Source organism: Carettochelys insculpta, chromosome 2 (assembly GCF_033958435.1).
Source record: "Carettochelys insculpta isolate YL-2023 chromosome 2, ASM3395843v1, whole genome shotgun sequence".
Lineage (NCBI taxonomy): Eukaryota > Metazoa > Chordata > Testudines > Carettochelyidae > Carettochelys > Carettochelys insculpta.
The window spans coordinates 44318693-44336304 of record NC_134138.1 but is presented as its reverse complement, the minus strand read 5'-3'; the positions used below and the strand labels follow the sequence as shown (position 1 = coordinate 44336304).

The 17612-nt window shown below is 43.4% G+C and overlaps 1 protein-coding gene across 10 annotated transcripts in view; it reads left to right on the top strand.

The window, feature by feature from the left end:
- Positions 1–17612, top strand: part of VPS13B (vacuolar protein sorting 13 homolog B) — a 903527-nt gene that overhangs the window by 205642 nt on the left and 680273 nt on the right. For 8 of the 10 annotated variants that reach the window (XR_012644370.1, XM_074986872.1, XM_074986870.1 and 5 more), the window contains one exon: positions 10598–10722. The exons of 1 other annotated variant lie outside the window; for it this stretch is intronic. Coding sequence is in view for 8 of the 9 variants with exons in the window: in XM_074986872.1 (XP_074842973.1) it covers positions 10598–10722 (125 nt within the window). In the remaining variant the exon portion in view is untranslated. The remainder of the gene's footprint in view (positions 1–10597; positions 10723–17612) is intronic. One more of the 10 variants, XM_074986879.1, reaches the window with a different exon arrangement.

Genomic DNA, 17612 nt, shown 5'->3' with positions numbered 1-17612 from the left:
CGATGTTGTCAGCAATGCACTGTGGGTATCTATCCCACAGTTCCTGTTTCTCCCTTGCATTGTGGATTCAGCTCTCAGTATCTAAAGTGACAGAAAAGTACTGCAGGTGGTTTTGGGTGTGTATGGTTATCCTTCTGTAGTTGTAATTAACCCCCTTCCCCCCACCTATAGAAAACAATGGCAAAAATTATTTTAGTGCCCTTTTCTTACTGAGTATCCATGCAGATGCCATTGCAAGTGTAGTATGGAACCTATCCAGCTTCAAACTGTTGTGGCAAGTATTATGGGCACCTCATGCATTGTTCTGCAGTATATGTAGAACCTATGAGCCTTGAGAGTGATGAAGACTCTGTGGAGGATATGAACATACACAAATGTGAACCCTAGACAGGAGTAATGGGAAGATGCTGAAGATGTTTTGTAAACTGTGGAGCTCCAGTTCTGGTGCTGTGAAACAGGCTCAGACTAGTGGGACTCCATTGTTCTGCAGGTGTGGGACAATCAGCAGTGACTACAAAACTTTCAGATGTATAAAGCGCCTTTCATGGAATTTTGTGAATTGCTTTTCTGTGCCCTGAAGTGCAGCAATACCAGAATGAGGCCTGCTCTGGCAGTTAAGAAGTGAGTGACACCAGACAGCTACCAGTAAGCAGGAAATCAATTCAGAGTGGGCAAATCTACAGTGGGGGCTGCTGTCATCCAGATAGCCAAGGGAATCAATACACTTCAGTAATAGAGGACAGTGATTCTGTGAAATGTGCAGGACATAATGGCTGGCTTGATGGGGTTGCCTAACTGTGGCAGGGCAATAGCTGGAAGACTCATTCCTATCTTTGCACCAGATCACCTTGCCACAGAGTACATAAATTGCAAGGGAGTTGCAGTAAGTGGCTCACGAGGGTTGTTTCATCTATATCAACATAGGGTAGTAGGGATAAGTGCACAACATACGTATCTTTAGGAACTCTGATCTGTTTAGGAAGCCACAGAATCGAACTCTTTTTTCTAGACCAGAAAATCACCCGTGGAGATGAGGAAGTGCTGATAGTGATCCTGGCAGATGTAGCTTACCCCTTGCTCCCTTGACTGACTAAGCTAAAAACAGACAGCTTGGATCCCAGTAAGGAGCACTTCAAGTGCAATCTGAGCAAGTGCAGAACCATAGTAGAATGTGCGTCTGGCCAGTTAGAAGCCATGTTCAGGAGCCTTGTGACTTGGTTAGACCACAGGAAAAGGAACATTCCCCTTGTGGTGGCACCCTGCTGTGTGTTCCATAACTTATGTGAAAGTAATGGGGGGAAAATTTCATGGCAGGCTGGAGGGCTGAGGCAGATAACCTGGCCACTAATAATGAGCAGTCAGGGCAATGAGGAGAGTACAGCTAAGGTGCACTGTTAATTAGGGAGTGTGGCAGACTGCTGCCGGGGGATACAGGAGTCTGCAAGAAGGCAGGCATACCGGCTGGTGGGGGAATGTTTTGGAAGGCACACAGGAGAGCAGGAGCAAGAGCAAAGCAGAGTGTGAAGGTACCACGGGCAAGTGGTGGGCAAAGTGGCCCAGGGTGGGATTGCTACATTGGGGCAGAGATGAAGGCCTTGCCAGCTGCCTCTTATCCTCTTAGGGACCCTAGGCTGGAGTCCAGGGTAGAGGGCGGGTCTGGACTCCCCCCACCCTTCCCCGGAGGGTTACTCCACTGGAGCAGGTGCGGGCCTGCAAGGGGACTGGCTTTATCCTCCCCACTCTGGACTTGCCTATGATGAGGATGGCTCACTAAGTGGAGACACCTGCCCCTGGAAAGGCCTGGGCAGATAAGGGGGCTCCGTGAGTCTCTGAGGCACAACAGAGAATGGCCAGGAAGCGCAGGGATCCACTGGGGCTGACAGGGGAAATGATCACACTGGTGTTACAAGTGGGATCATCACTGAGTGGCAGCCAATGGTAACAACACAGGGTAAACAGGAGAAAACAAAAAAAAGCCAACAAAAGAAAAAAGAACCAGAACAAAAAAAGAACAACTTGGGTGTGGGAGGTTAGGATATATCTCAAAATGGAGGAGCTAGTAAGGGCATTAGTACAAGCTACCGTGACCCAGCAGGAGGCCAACTGGCTGCAGCAAGAAACCAACAAACTCCAACATTTGGGTGTGATCAGGCAGAGGACCCCCAATACGCAAACATCAGAAGGGAGGTGGTTGAGATTGATGGGGTACCAGTAGTGGGCAAGGCACGTGGCCCCAGCCTCTACTTTATCATAAAAAGAGACCTGCTGTACAGCGTCATGCAGATCCAAGGACAAGAGGTCCCCCAGCTCCTGGCATCCTGGAAACATCAGCAGGCCATTATGGACCTGGCCCACAGCCACCTCTTTGGGGCACACCCAGGGGTGGAAAAGACACAGGCGCAGATTCTACTCCCACTTTACTGGCTGGGGATACATGAGGATGTTTGCTGGTACTGTGTCTCCTGCTCAGAGTGCCAGCTCCACAGCCCTCGACCCCATCTGAGGGCCCCACTGGTGCCTCTGCCCATCATCAAAGTTCCATGCAAACGAATTGCGATGGATCTAGTGGGTCCACTGGAGAGGACTACGTGAGGACACCAGTATATACTTGTGATCCTCAACTATGTCACAAGATATCCTGAAGCGGTGCCCCTCCGAAACACAGCCTCCAAGAACATCGCCAAAGCGCTAGTGGGAAATATTCGCTTGAGTCAGTATCCCGAAGGAAATTCTGACCCATCAAGGCACCCCGTTCATGTTTCGACTAATGAAGGACTTCTGTGCCCTGCTCCATGTATAGACCTTGAAGACATCAGTTTATCATCCTCAGGTTTGGTGGGACGGTTTAATCACGCTCTCAAGGCAATGATTAAGAAGGTTGTGAGCAAAGATGGGAGGGACTGGGACATGCTATTGCCATACCTCATGTTTGCTGTCTGGGAAATACCCCAATCATCCACTGGATTCTCCCCCTTTGAGTTGCTATGTAGGTGCCACCCCTGAGGCATTTTGGGTATCTCAAAGGAAAGCTGGGAGGAAGAGCCAAGCAAGGGGAAGAACATAGTGGATTATGTGGTGCAGATGAGAAACTGCATAGCTCAGGTTACTCTGATAGTGAGGAGTCACCTGGCAGAGGCTCAGGAGGCCCAAAAGACCTATTACAACTGCCAGGCCAGGATCCAACAATTTCAGCGTGGAGACTGGGTTATGGTGTTGGTCCCCACTGCTGAAAGTAAGCTGCTGGCCCAGTGGCAGGGTCCTTATGAAGTCGTTGAGCCAGTTGGAAAAGTAAACTATAAAATATGCTAACCTGGGCAGTGAAAGTTAGAACAGGTCTATCACATTAACCTCTTGAAGCCCTGGCAAGAGAGAGAGACATGTCTGGGGGCGCGAAGAGAGGAAGGGAACCACCCTCTGGGTGAACCTACAGTACTGGTAAAAGTGGGCCCTGAGTTGACACCAGCCAAGAGAAGGGAAGTCCTAGACATGATTGCCCAGAACCAGGATGTGTTCTCCAAGAAACCTGGACGAACATCAGAAGCTGTTCATCATATAGTTACAAATCCTGGGGCCTGTGTGACGATGAGACCTTACAGGGTCCCAGCTGCTAAAAGAGAAGAAATCAAGGCAGAGGTGCACAAGATGCTGAAATTGGGCATTATTGAAGAATCCCACAGCCAGTGGTCCAGTCGCATAGAATTGGTACCAAAACCAGATGGCACTACACGCTTCTGTAACGACTTTTGGTGGCTGAATGAAATCTCACAGTTCGATGTCTACCCTATACCGCATTTTGATGAGTTGGTCAATCGCCTGGGCAACACTCGGTACCTGACCGCGCTGGACCTAACCAAAGGATATTGGCAGATCCCACTGGCTGAGGATGCCAAGGAGAAGACAGCCTTCTCTACCCCTGAGGGACTATTTCAATACACTGTTCTCCCTTTCGGTCTCCACGGGGCGCCAGCCACCTTCCAGCACCTAATGGACAAACTGTTGTGGCCCCACACCAGATACACAGCTGCTTACCTAGATGATGTAGTTATACACACCCCAGACTGTGAGACTCGCCTGGAGAGAGGGTAGAAGCTGTCCTAGACACATTTCGGCAAGCTGGCCTCACATCAAATCCAGCCAAATGTGCTGTGGGGTTCACCGAGGCCAAGTGCCTTGGGTACGTGGTAGGGAAGGAGGTAGTAAAGCCCCAGTTAAATAAACTAGAGGCCATACAGCAGTGGCCTCGGCCTAAATGGAAAAAGCAGGTTTGGGCTTTCCTGGGGGTAGTGGGGTATTACTGAAGGTTCATTCCCCACTTTGCAACGCGGACCAGCCCCCTGACTGACTTGGTAAAAGCTCGAGACCGTGATCCAGTAAAATGGTTTGAAACAGCTGAGGCAGCATTTGAAGATCTAAGAACTGCTCTCTGTAGCAACACGGTGCTGATAGCATCTGACTTCACCAAGGAGTTCATCTTACAAACAGAGACGCATCAGACGTGGGCTTAGGGGCAGTCCTGTCTCAGGTAACTGAAGGAGAGGTGCACCCAGTCCTGTATCTTAGCAGGAAATTGCTCCCCAGGGAAAGAAGATATACAGTGGTCGAAAGACAGTGCCTTGCAGTCAAGTGGGCTGTGAAGGCCTTACGATACTACCTACTAGAGCATCAGTTTGTCTTAGTTACAGACCACGCTCCGCTACAATGGATGCAACAGAACAAAGAGAAGAATACCAGGGTGACCTGGTGGTTCATATCCTTGCAGCCTTTTCAATTTAGGATACAGCACAGGGCAGGAGAACTGAACGGGAATGCAGATGGACTTTCCAGGATGTACTGTATGACGTCCCAAGTTGCCCAACCCCCTGGTGTTGAGAAGCAGGGTACGATATGTGGCAGACTGCTTCCTGGGGGCTACAGGAGTCTGCAGGAAGGCAGGTATACCGGCTGGTGGAGTAATGCATTCCTGTTCCCTGAGTAAACCCAATCAAGACAGGCAGCTGGGGCCTTGTTAGGAATCAGCCACAGCTGAGGCTAATTAGCACTTGTGGTCAGCTGAGGCCCTGCACTCCCTATAAAAGACTCCCTGCCTGGTAGCAGGGGGGAAGGTTTTGGAAGGTGCACTGGAGAGCAGGAGGAAGAGCAAAGCAGAGTGTGAAGGTACCATGGGGAGGCAGTGGGCGAAGTGGCCCAGGGTGAGGATGCTACATTGGGGTAGGGGTGAAGGCCCTGCCAGCTGCCTCTTGTCCTCTTAGGGACCCTGGGCTGGAATCCAGGGTAGGGGGCAGGTCTGGACTCCCCCCACCCTTCCCTGGAGGGTTACTCCACTGGAGCAGGTGCGGGCCTGCAAGGGGACTGGCTTTATCCTCCCCATTCAGGTCTTGCCTGTGATGAGGATGGCTTGCTAAGTGGAGATACCTGCCTCTGGAAAGACCTAGGCAGATAAGGGAGCTCTGTGAGTCTCTGAGGCACAACAGAGAACGGCCAGAAAGCGCAGGGACCCACAGGGTCTGATAGGGGATATCGTCACAGGAGGCTTTGAAAAACAGCTCTAAGAGTGACCAGTGGTATGGCAGTCATGTCTGTTGCTCTTAAGGGGGTCCCCCGTATGATCTGTACTGGCCTATAAACCCTGTATTCCCCCCCATCACCCCCCCATGCAACATAAACTATAAAGACAATTTTTGCAAGCTTAATGGTTTTTATTTAGGGGACACTAAAGGAGTTCATGGTGAGCTTCCGAGGTGGGTAAGCAAGAGCAACAGGCATTTTGCAATCACAGAAGGCTGGCTGGTATTCTTCTTTGCTCTGTGATGCAGTTACATCAGATTACTTGCTGCTAGCTTGGTATGGAAATGTGTGGTGATGTGGAGATCAGAATAAGTCAGACCTCCCAGAAACCTGGTGACAAGGATTAAAGTGTACCTATGTAAGAGGTTTATGGAGATGTGCAGGGAGGGTCTTGGCTCCTTCCCCAGACACATTAACAACTTGTTCCAGGGGACCCAGACTGTGTCGGTACAGTGCCCACAACAGATACCCTATTACATTAACTCACTTGTACCATGATTAAAAATGAGAGCTCACCAGAGGTGCCCTCCCTGCCATCCGGGTCCATCTGTGAAATGTCCTGGGAGGAGGGGTTGAGATCCAAAGTTTAAAAAAAAGTTCCTGGTTGTTGGTGAGATCAGCTCCTCCGTTCACCTGCTGTCCATTGTCATGCTCCTTCTCTTATTCATGCTCCATTTCTTTCCTGCTGTTGCCAGAGGCTGCCTTAGGAATCTCTTGGGAGGTATCCAATGACTGTGTGGGGACAGTGGTTGGGTTCCCCTCCAGATTCCCATGTAGCCACTCACAGAAGCAACGTGTTTGTGGCAATGACTCAGAACATCTGTTTGCTTCCTTTTTCTTCTGGTATGCCTGCCTGGGCTCCTTTATTAGAATTTGTCATTGTTGGGTGTGACTGGTGTATCTGTTTTTCCACCATAGCCTGTGAGATTGTGGCACAGAGCTGCGTCTACACGTGCACGCTACTTTCAGGTAGCGGAGCCAACTTCGAAATAGCGCCTGTCATGGCTACACGTGTTGGGCGCTATTTTGAAGTTGAAATCGACGTTAGGCGGCGAGAGGGGATGGGAATAGAGCCCTACTTCGAAGTTGAACATTGAAGTAGGGCACGTGTAGATGATCCGCGTCCTGCAACATCAAAATAGCGGGGTCCGCCATGGTGGCCATCAGCTGAGGGGTTGAGAGATGCTCTCTCTCGAGCCCCTGCGGGGCTCTATGGTCACCGTGTGCAGCAGCCCTTAGCCCAGGGCTTCTGGCTGCTGCTGCTGCAGCTGGGGATCCATGCTGCATGTACAGGGTCTGCAACCAGTTGTCGGCTCTGTGGATCTTGTGTTGTTTAGTGCAACTGTGTCTGGGAGGGGCCCTTTAAGGGAGCAGCTTGCTGTTGAGTCCGCCCTGTGACCCTGTCTGCAGCTGTTCCTGGCACCCTTATTTCGATGTGTGCTACTTTGGCGTGTAGACGTTCCCTCGCAGCGCCTATTTCGAAGTTGTGCTGCCCAACGTTGAAGTTGAACATCGACGTTGCCAGCCCTGGAGGACGTGTAGATGTTATTCATAGAAATAGACTATTTCGATGTAGCGTGCACGTGTAGATGTAGCCAGATACTGCAGTTTCTTTTGCTGCTTCGTAGTTCTGCTGGCACAGTTTCATCCCCTGCCTTCCCCAGGAATAAGGTCCTGGATCTCCCCCATACTTCATGCTGGAGTTCATCTGTGACTCTGGGAATTCATGATCAGATGTGCTGCTGAGATTTGCTGCCTCCTCTGCTTGCCATGCTGGCCAAACAGGGAATAAAATTCAAACCTTCCTGGTCTGCTTCCTGCACACTTGGACAGTAGTGGATCTCAAAGGGATGGCCAAGAGTGGTCACATTGGGGCACTGTGGTACACGTGCAGGAGGCCAAGAATGTTGAATATCATAATGCTCCACCTTCATTAACCTAAAGTCGACAGAGGAAGGTTTTGGTATTGCTCCTCTCGAAAAGCAGGAGTACCAAAGTTGACCTTAGTAGCCCTTGAAAGTCGGTGGAACGGACCCTGTAGTATGGACTGATCGATTAGAAAATCGACCTAAGTCAGCTAAGTCTCCTAGTGTAGACCAAGGCTCAGTTGGCTATTTATGTCGTAAATTTTGCAGGATGAGATGTTCAGCACATGTCGCATTGAAAATAATTGAGACAGCAATAATCACATTCAATACTGCTAATTGCTTTTTAAGTGTTTAACCTTTTTTTTTGTTTTCCAAAGTTAATATACAAATGTTAAAGCAAACCACTGATGTTTTCAGTACTTAATATCCAGTTCCGGTCCCAGGGAAGTTAATGGGAGCATGATTAAGCCTGCTCTTTTTATCTACCAGTTTTAATGTAAACATGAGAATTGTATTCATACAGGAAGAGTGCAATGTATGTTGAAAAGTTTCAGATCCAGAACAATTAATTTTCACAGTAGTATAGAAAAAGACGGTTACAATATACTGTGTAGAATATAATTTTAATCATCACATTTTATTAAAAATAACCAAAGTTTTAAAGAAAAATATCAGCGTTCTTGTAAAACTGTTACTCTAGTTATGAAAAGACGGTTATCTGCATTTTGTTTGATTTGTATTAAATGTAAAGTAGACTATGATAACCCCTTTATCCCCCACTTTCCATTTTCTTCCCTTTCAACCCCTCTTGCCTTCTTCCCCTCCTTGTTTCTGTCATCTGCTGTTTAGCCAGCTGCCTGCTTTCAAACTTTTATTCTGATTTTGACTCCTTATCCTGTCTCTCTCTTACTTATTCTTAGGTTATCAACATGGAAACTGAAGTCACTATCTGGCCTCTTAAATGAGTGTGTCCTCAAGTTGTGGTCTTCATTTGACTTCTAGCCCTCAATACTCTCTCAGTGAAAGGGCCATTCACTTGTCCTGATCTTCATCTGTTGTTTATCTCTCTCTTGCAGACTTCCCGCTCTCTGGCCATCATAGTGTGTCTTTCACCACCATCCATGAGTCTGCCTGCTCCCTCCCTCTCAAAGAGCCCATTGTTCAATCTTTCTGTGACTTCATGTTTCTCAGAGTTGGATGACTTATCTGTTATGAATGCTCCTCTTGCTTCTACTTTCTCCATCAAAATGTTGTTTCTCTCCATTTTGCACTCTGTTATATCCACCCTTCTCTTTTTTGCCCCTCTTTTGTATTTTACTGGCTGCGCTGAAAACTTCTGCCTTGGCTCATCATCATAGTGCATTTCCTGTGTTCCTGGTCTTGTGCTACAGGCATTCTCTGATGGAAATACCATGAACGGCCTGTATTTCCTCCATTGCATTTTATTCTCTCCTTTGTCACTTCAGCCATTTTTCTTGTTTTGCAACATTAATTCTCCTGCTTTATTAAATTTTATGTCCACCACCCCAGCCCACTTTGCATCATTTTTCAATTATTCCTCAAATCCTCTCATGTGACTTTCTCTTTTTTTCTGCATAGGATCTTTCTATTTTTTTCCCCCAAGAAAAAATGACAGGATTCAATATGAGCTAGCCTTCACTCTTTTCTGCTAACAACTCTGTCTTCCTGCTCCCCTGACACAGATGCAGAAATTTCTGTCTTGCTTTCCCATTCTAATCCACTTGCCCAACTGGCCACATGTATCCTATCTCCTGATAGCCCTCATGGCTGCTCTCATCTCTCCCTTCCTCCCTTACTTTTTCCTTCACTTCTCACTGTCCTCTAGGCCTTTCTCCTCAGAATGCAAAACTTTTAGTCTCTCCCATCTTAAATCCTTGGCCACAGCTGTCTGTCTACTGCTTCATCTCCCCTTTGTTTCTCCCTTAGATAAAAACCATCCACAACTGTTATCTAGTCTTCCTCTCTTCCATTGCCATCTTGGACTCTCTTCAGTGTTGCTTTCGCCTCATGCACTCAACTGAGACTGCTGTCATCAAAGTCTTGATTCACCTCTTCCTAGTGAGTGCATGGAATTCTTCCTCCATCCTCATCCTTCATAACCTGTCAACCACATTCAGCACAGTTGACCATGCTCTGTTTGTAGAAATTTTATTTGTCCTTGGGTTCTGTGATTGTGTCTTAACAACGTTCTTATAATGTTGTGTGTTGAATGCTGCAAAGCTTTTTTCTTTTTGGCCTTGACCAGTGAAGTCTTTTCCCACTCATATCCATTTAGTTATGCTGCTTGAGCTCTCACTTTGAAAATGTTGCCCCTCTGTTTTTGTTCCTTTATTGGTTCTCTCAAACATAAGCTACTTTTCTTCACTTCCAAGGTCCGTCCTAGCCTATGTCCACCATATCCCCTCTTATTCAGTACAGAAAAATTGACTCCCATTTCACATTGGCCCATTATACTGGACTTTGTCCATTTGTTAAATTTTCAAGCAGATTCATTTGTGCTCTTTCCCTTCAAACTCAAATTTTCCATGATACCTCCAAAAATTGACAAAAATTTGTGTGCTGATGAGCTGAGAACATAGCCTGTCATCCTGACCACTATTGTGTCATTTCTTGGTGCTCCCTGTCAGTCTGTCTCTATCCATCAGTTGTCTCTTGTACTTAGACTGTAACCTATTCTGGGCAGGGACTTCCTTTCTTTTTTGTGTTTGTGCAGTGTCTACAACAATAGAATCATGATCTATGAATAGGCTTTCTAGGTGCTATGATGATAAAAAAAATAGGCAATTGTAAGGAAGTATATAAGAAGGTTAAATCTTAGTGAATTAAAATAAAATTTAAGCAGGTTTTTTCATCAGATATGCTTCTCTTCAAGTTAAATGCTTGCATATTTGTATTTTGGAGATATCTAAGAGATGAGGAATTTTTGTGTTCCAGAAAAGGATTCTCTGATTATTTTAATTTAATTTTAACAAGTTTTAGTTTAGTTTGCTTTTTTTTACCAGTTGAAATTTTGGAGAGTTGGATTGAATACTAGAAAAAGCTTAATGTGTGGTTATTATGAAGAAAATTGAAACTGGTAGATCTCATCTAATGCTTGTTAAATCTTATATGAATATATAGTTTGACCTTTTTGCTTGTTTCAGATATTTGGTTTTCAGGCAGGACTGACCTCTTTGGACATTAACGGATCATACTGTTTACCTGCTACAATTATCCCCTCTTTCAGTACTGCTATTTATGGCAAACTGCTTAAGTTTCCCAAGTATTGGTGAGTATAAAACTTACAATAGAAAACAGTAACAGATAATCTTTCACTTCATTTTTGTTATACTTATTAACATTTGGTTAAAGATAAATGGGATTTTATTTAGTATAGTTCCATATTTATCTCTAGACCTTTGTTTCTTTTAGTATATACTATGTAAGGTCTGTTGTCTACAGTAATCTTTAGGTGACGATATATAGCTTGCATCTCCCTGGTCTAGCACCCTGGCGAGCTCTGTGCTCCCAGACGAGGGATTTTGCCAAACCCAGAGAGGTTAATGCCCTCCCCAACCCCTGGCTGCCCCCCACTGTCCCTCCCTGACTCTCTGGCCAGCTCATTACTACATCTGGCTTCCCAGCTCCAATCCTGGTGCTCCAGTCCTGTGGGGCTGCTGGGGTAAGCCAGAGCTCTAACCCTGGTCCCTGGCCCTGCAGGGGGCTCTTGGGGGAAGTGGACACTCTGGTCTTGGTCCCCTGTGGGGTTGCTGAGAGATGCGATGTCCAGTCCTGCCTCACTGGGTCCCACAGGACTGCCAGCTGGCTGCCTTCCTGCTCTGGCCCTCTTTTCCAGGAATGTCCCTGGTCCTACCATACAGGGAATGTGGCCAGACCAGAGAGTGCTGTTTTTAGGAGTTGCAGCCTATGGTTAATTTGTTGTTGTAGTCTTTTTTTTTTTTTTTTTTTTTTTGAGCGAAGTAAAGGAGTAAGCGACAGAAGGTTATAACTTGAAAAACTGATTGAATCTTATAGACCAGTTCTTCTTTGAGTGCTAGTCCCTTCATGTATTTCATAGATGGACCTGCACGAACACCATGTGCCTGAGATCAAAGACTTGTAGCAATTGATGTCCGTTGGTCTGTGCCCACACAGTTGCTTCCCCCCGTACTCTGAATCAAGGGCACATGGAGCAGTATGAACTAAGCTCTCTCCAGTTCCTCCTTGTTGGTGTTTGACCTTTGTCTGTAGATATCTAAGTGGATCATTCTAGTCTGGACGTCCAGCAGGTGACTTTTTTTGTTCCATCTTCTATTAGCCCTCTGAATCGGCATCATCTAGAAAAATCAACATTGACTCCCACAAGGACTATGGACTTTATAGGGATGAACCTAGATTTGACCTCAGCAAGGGCCTGCCTCCCTACAGAAATATTTGAGAATATAAACAATTTGATAAGCCTTTCATACCACAAACTCTGTCAGTATGCCTTTTCCTATAAGGCTGTATGGCATCATTTACTTATGTAATACTGTTTATCACACTATACCTGCTTTGCTTACAAGCCTGACTCTGGTCTACATATCTAGCAAGGAGAAACCACACACGCCCCAGAATAATAGCCACATTACCTGGTGGATGAACCTAGACCAAGTACCTGTAGGAGTTCCTTTCATCACATCCACATCAGATGTGACTGTTGTCAGAGAAGCATCCCTTACTGGGCAACCCACTTAGACAATCATACCACATAAGTAATTTGGACATTTTGTGAGGCCTGAAATACACTTCAGCCTGTAATAACTGAGAGCAAGCCATCTAGCCTGCAATATTTTCCTTCCACTAGGCTCCCACTGTGTCCAAATAATGTCAGACCACATGAAAACTCCTTTTTACATAAGTAAAGGGGAGCAAAATCCCACTGTGAAGCAATGAATTTATGGAATTCATGTATTAGATATCATGTAACTGTCTTGGCTACAGGCCTGCCAGGTGCACGGAATTGTCCAGAGAACTATATTTGTAGGCAGCTCTCTAGTGAGCACAAGAGGCAGATATGCAATTCCAACCTGAATGATTCTTGATGTGGGGAACACTTCCATCACAAATGAATATCAAGTGCATCATTTGCATTTATATCATTACCCCAGGATGGCTCTGGGCAGTGTCTGCCAGACTAACACCCTTCTGGTATCCTGGACAGAGCTGATCCACATGTGCCTTTCCTACCATCCATCTGTAGAGCCCTGTGTAGATACAAAATTGGTATCTGCATCTGTATCCTCAAAAATAATCCACAGCCATTTGCACCCACATCTGCAGATGTAAAGCTAGTATCTGCAAATTTTGCAGAGCTCTATCCATCTGCTTCCAGAAGTTCTCTAGGAGATTGACCTGAGCTACATCATAATCATTCTTGTAGTAGCCAGGTGATCACACAATTCTGATTCCTGAATCTTCTGCAAAGTCAGTCCATCCTTTCGTCAGTGTCCAGCACTCCCCAGATCTACTAACTAAGAGTAGAAAGATGAGACATCTCAACCTAGCCCACCTTCATGACCTGTGGTATTCAGATGGGCAACAGAACTAGAACACTTATGCTCAGAGACCATTCAGTCTTTTTGTCAATCAAAGTAGGAAAGATTCGCTGAGAAAATGGTTTCTGGCTAAATGGAGGCATTTCTCTACCTAGGCCCAATGTAATCCGTTCTGTCAAGACACTACTCTTCTAGGTTATTTCCTGTCTCTGAAAACTCCAAGGCTTTCCATTAGTTACCTGTAGTTCAAGTTAGTAGCAATTGGTGCCTTCTATCCTCTGTTAGTTTTCTGAAGTTTGTTGTTAGAATGATTCTAGAGATGGTAAAATCTGCCCCACAATGAAACCTCAACCATGTGCCATCAGCACTTACCGGACTACCATTTGAACCACAGGGCCACATGTTTTACATCTCAGCTTTCCATGAAGATTGCCTTTTGAGTTGCCATCACATCAGCTACAAGGATGAGTGAGCTGGGAGTACTTATGGCTGACCCTCCGTGCACTATTTTTAATACACTTTCACCCAAAATTAGTCCCTAAAGTAATTTCTGCATTTCATGTATATCAACTTGTCCACTCACTGTTATTCCTTCCAAAACTTCATGCTTCTAATCGGGAGCGAAGACTCACTGCTTGCGCATCAGATAGGCTCTGTCTTTTTACTTGCTGAAGACAAAACCAAATGGAAATCGCAGACTGTTTGTCACTGTAATCAGTCATAAGTGCAAGTATTACCTGCTCAGTGACACTAACTGGATCTCTGGGTCCATTATTCTGTTACCAATTGGTATATGTTCCTTTCCTGACTGGAGTACATGCCCATGCCACTAACACAAAAGCAACCTCAAGAGCATCTCCAAGAAGTTTCTCTGCTGGACATCTGTATGGCTTCTAGCTGGTGCTCCATCCATACATTCACACACCATTTCACATTAGTTCAAGACGCCTCTGGAGAACTGCATGGACTGCAACATTTCAACTGCCTGTACCAACTGTATGCACCCCTCCCATGTAAATACTGTTTGAGTCACCCACATACAATACAACATGGAGCAGCATTCAAAGGAACAGTGGTGGTTAATTACCTGTAACAGGAGGTTCTTCATGATGTGTGGTCCCCATCTGTATTCCACTGCCTGCCTGGTGATCTCAGGGCACAGACACTCCAAATGGATCTCTGGCTATATTAAACTCTGCTACCACTTCAGCTCTGAAATCCCAACCTCCAGCAGTGATTACTAACAGTCATCTACCTACAGTGGAGCACCCATAAAATACAACTCGAAGTTACCTTGTGCGATAACAATTGTTCTTCAAAATATGTCTCTCTATGGGTGCTCTGCAAACCTCCCTTCTTCCTTCTGCTTTGGAGTTGACTCTGTAGTAGAGACGGAAGTGAGGGAGATATGCCCATACATTCTAGCTACCCTTGTGGTAAGTGAGGAGATGCATGTGCTCGGCTGGGATGGACTGCTCTTTAAAGTCTGTGACAGCACAGGGATGTGTGCACACACCTATAGTGTGTAGCCATTGGGGGACCCATCTTGAAGAATCATCATTAGTGTACAAGGTGAGTAATTTACCATTTTTTTGCTGGAATGAATACCAGAGATAGAGTTGATGTCAAATAACTTTAATATGTTTAATTGAAAAACTCTGTTCTCACTTAATCAGAATTAGCCAAACACAGGGTTTTAAACAAAGTAGAACAATAATTTATAAGCTAGCTCCGCAAATTAGGTTTTATGTTTAAAATAGTATGCTATATAAAAAAATGTTTTTTAAAAAGTATTTTCAATTAAATATCTTTTTGTCTGTCAGAAACCCAGAAATTGTTAGGGTTTTCTCTTTTTTGTTCTTTATATACATACATAGAATGAAAGTCTTCTCCTTCAGGAATGTTATTAAAGAAGTAGAAAATATGGGCAAGAAAAGGTAGCATAGTAAAAATACTGTTGTCTTATTTAATATTTTATACATATCAATGGGAAAGATTTATAGTATTTTATCCAATTAGTATTTGTGAAATATGCAAATAGATTCTGTTCATATATAATTCTACACAGGAGTATACTAATATTTACTATTTATAGCTGAACTAAGTTATCTTTATGGAGAATTATATTTTAACAATCAGTATGCCACCAGGTGGTGGTAGATTAATTTTACATCATCTCAATTTTCATTGATAGTTCACCAAAAAACCTTAATTTTTATGTGAAATAATGTGCTTACCTTTAATTTTATTGATGAAATACTGACTTTATTGTGGTAATTTAGAAGTGATGTAAATTGTCAACAGTGTTGAAGCGTACTTCAGTTGTTAAAATTAGGAAAAATAAACTTTTTCAGTCAGTTAGTTTGCTGTACTTGTTAACAAGTGTTAACTTATAAAGGTGAATTAGATGTTTAAAATCCAGATATAAATTTTGTTTTTACATTAATTTGAAAAGTTTGTGTTTATATGCTTAATGAAATTTTAAAATGATCTAATTCTTTTCAAGATGTCAGGACTGAAAAATCTGTCAGTAGGTCAGCTATGTATTAGTGTTCAAGAACATAAGTCTTGGTACATATTATGCCTTCTTATAATGTTCTTCCATAAATTTGTACACTATAAGTTACTTATATGATGTAGCATTATAAATTCCCTGGTCAGGGAAAAAACCCCAACAACTCAATAGGCCGTTAACAAAAAAGGAAACTAAGTTTAAACCAAAATATTGTGCTGCTGTACAGTGAGAAAACGTACATCAATATTTATCGACAGGACTTATAACCGAAATAGCATCTATAGCTTACTGTATTTCTAAACTATGTTAGTTTGATCATTTGTCTTCAGGTTATAATGATTTTGTAGATTTTTAAAAATATAAATGTATTTTGCAATATTAATAAGATAAAACTAACTTATGCAAATAATTTATCTAAACCAAGCAACACCAATATAAGAGCAATAAAACAGAAAAAGTTAATGAGTACAGCAGCAGGTTAAATGAAGTGTAGTTTGAAGTGAATAAAACTCCAGATGAAATACATCAAATAGCACTTGAACTAAATCAAAATCAGCATGAGGACTGAGAACTTCATTGAAGTCATGCACTGAGTGAGAATTAGTCTGGTAGAAGAACCTGGTAATGTCATTAAGCTTCAACTCATTTTTTCCCCTTCAAAATTATACCACCTGCTTTATTTGGATTTTTAGACTTCACATTCCAGAATTTCTTAAAGTACACACATCTGATGCTACATATGTTCTTCTGTTTCTTGCAAGAAAATATATACCACAGACCAGAGCTTTTAAAAACAAAGAGATTTTATGAACTGTTATGGAATCCCTTAGGTAGTATGTTTTTAGTTAGCAGTGAAAATCTCAACTTTATTTCTAACATAAATCAACAGAACAGCTTTCATTTTTCTTGTTTCAAAATAAAAATCTCAAACTGTACATTAGCTGTATACAATATAAGGCATTTTAGCTATGTTTAAATTTTTATAGTGAAGTTGAGAGACCTAGGTAACCTTTGATAGATTAAAATACTATTTCTCCTTCTTCCCCTCCCTCCGCCCCTTAAAGATGCTGCCAAATATTTTTGTCATTTAAACAAGTAACATTTGTTTTGGCTTACTAAATTGGTGTTTAAATATGAATTAGTACATGGGCTGAATGCCAAGAGATTTGGTCAGAGCAAATAGTTTAATGTTTCTATTTTAAAATTCTGTATTTGTGCCATAGTTTTATAATTAAAATGAAAAAATATATATATTCATTGTCATTGCTCACAATGGCTGTAACCTACAAAATACAATCATAATACTCATGTTTTGCTGCTAATTCAGGTATTCTTATATGCCAGCCCATTAAACAGATTCAGAAGTAACTGAAAAATTGTGAGAATATGACTGGAAAGACATACTGACTAATAATACTTAATGCAAAACAAAAATCGTCAGTTACTCATTTTTTTATTTTTCTTTCAGATACAATTAATATTTCAACAGATGAGGTAATTTGGGTGTAGGGCAGTTAAGTACTGTGACATGATATCACCAGTAGTGTACCACTTTGTTGTTCTGCCAATGTATGTTTGTTAAGGTTCCTCTGGTACGAAAGATGAGAATTCGGTATTTTTTTTGTTTTTTATTTTTTAAATATCTGCACTGACACACATGTTTCAACTATACATTTTATGAGAGAATTTCATTGAGGTAATATGTCATCTATATTATTCTTTTCTCTTCTGCACATTCCTGTGCTTGGGATGCACCATGAGTGTAGCCTGGACTAATTTAAATTGCTTGAACCAGTGTCAGATGACATGTCCTCCAGCTGCCTGTTCACGTCCCTGGAATATGTCAATGTCTAGCGGGTGAAAATATAAAAGAGGACAGGTTGAATGAGTTTCCTCACTTCCTTCCAGCTGCAGAAGTAGACCAGGAGCTTTTCTGAGTTCAGATTTAGGCTATGTCTGTACGAGACATAGCAGTCAACTGCTGCTATGCAATTTTAGCTACATCAGTTGTGTAGCTATAATCAACTTATCAGTAGTTGACTGCTATGGCTGTCTACGTGAAGGAAGGTTGATGATTGTGTGGAGTTGTAGGGTTGACTTTGACCCTGGAAAGTGCCATTTCACACA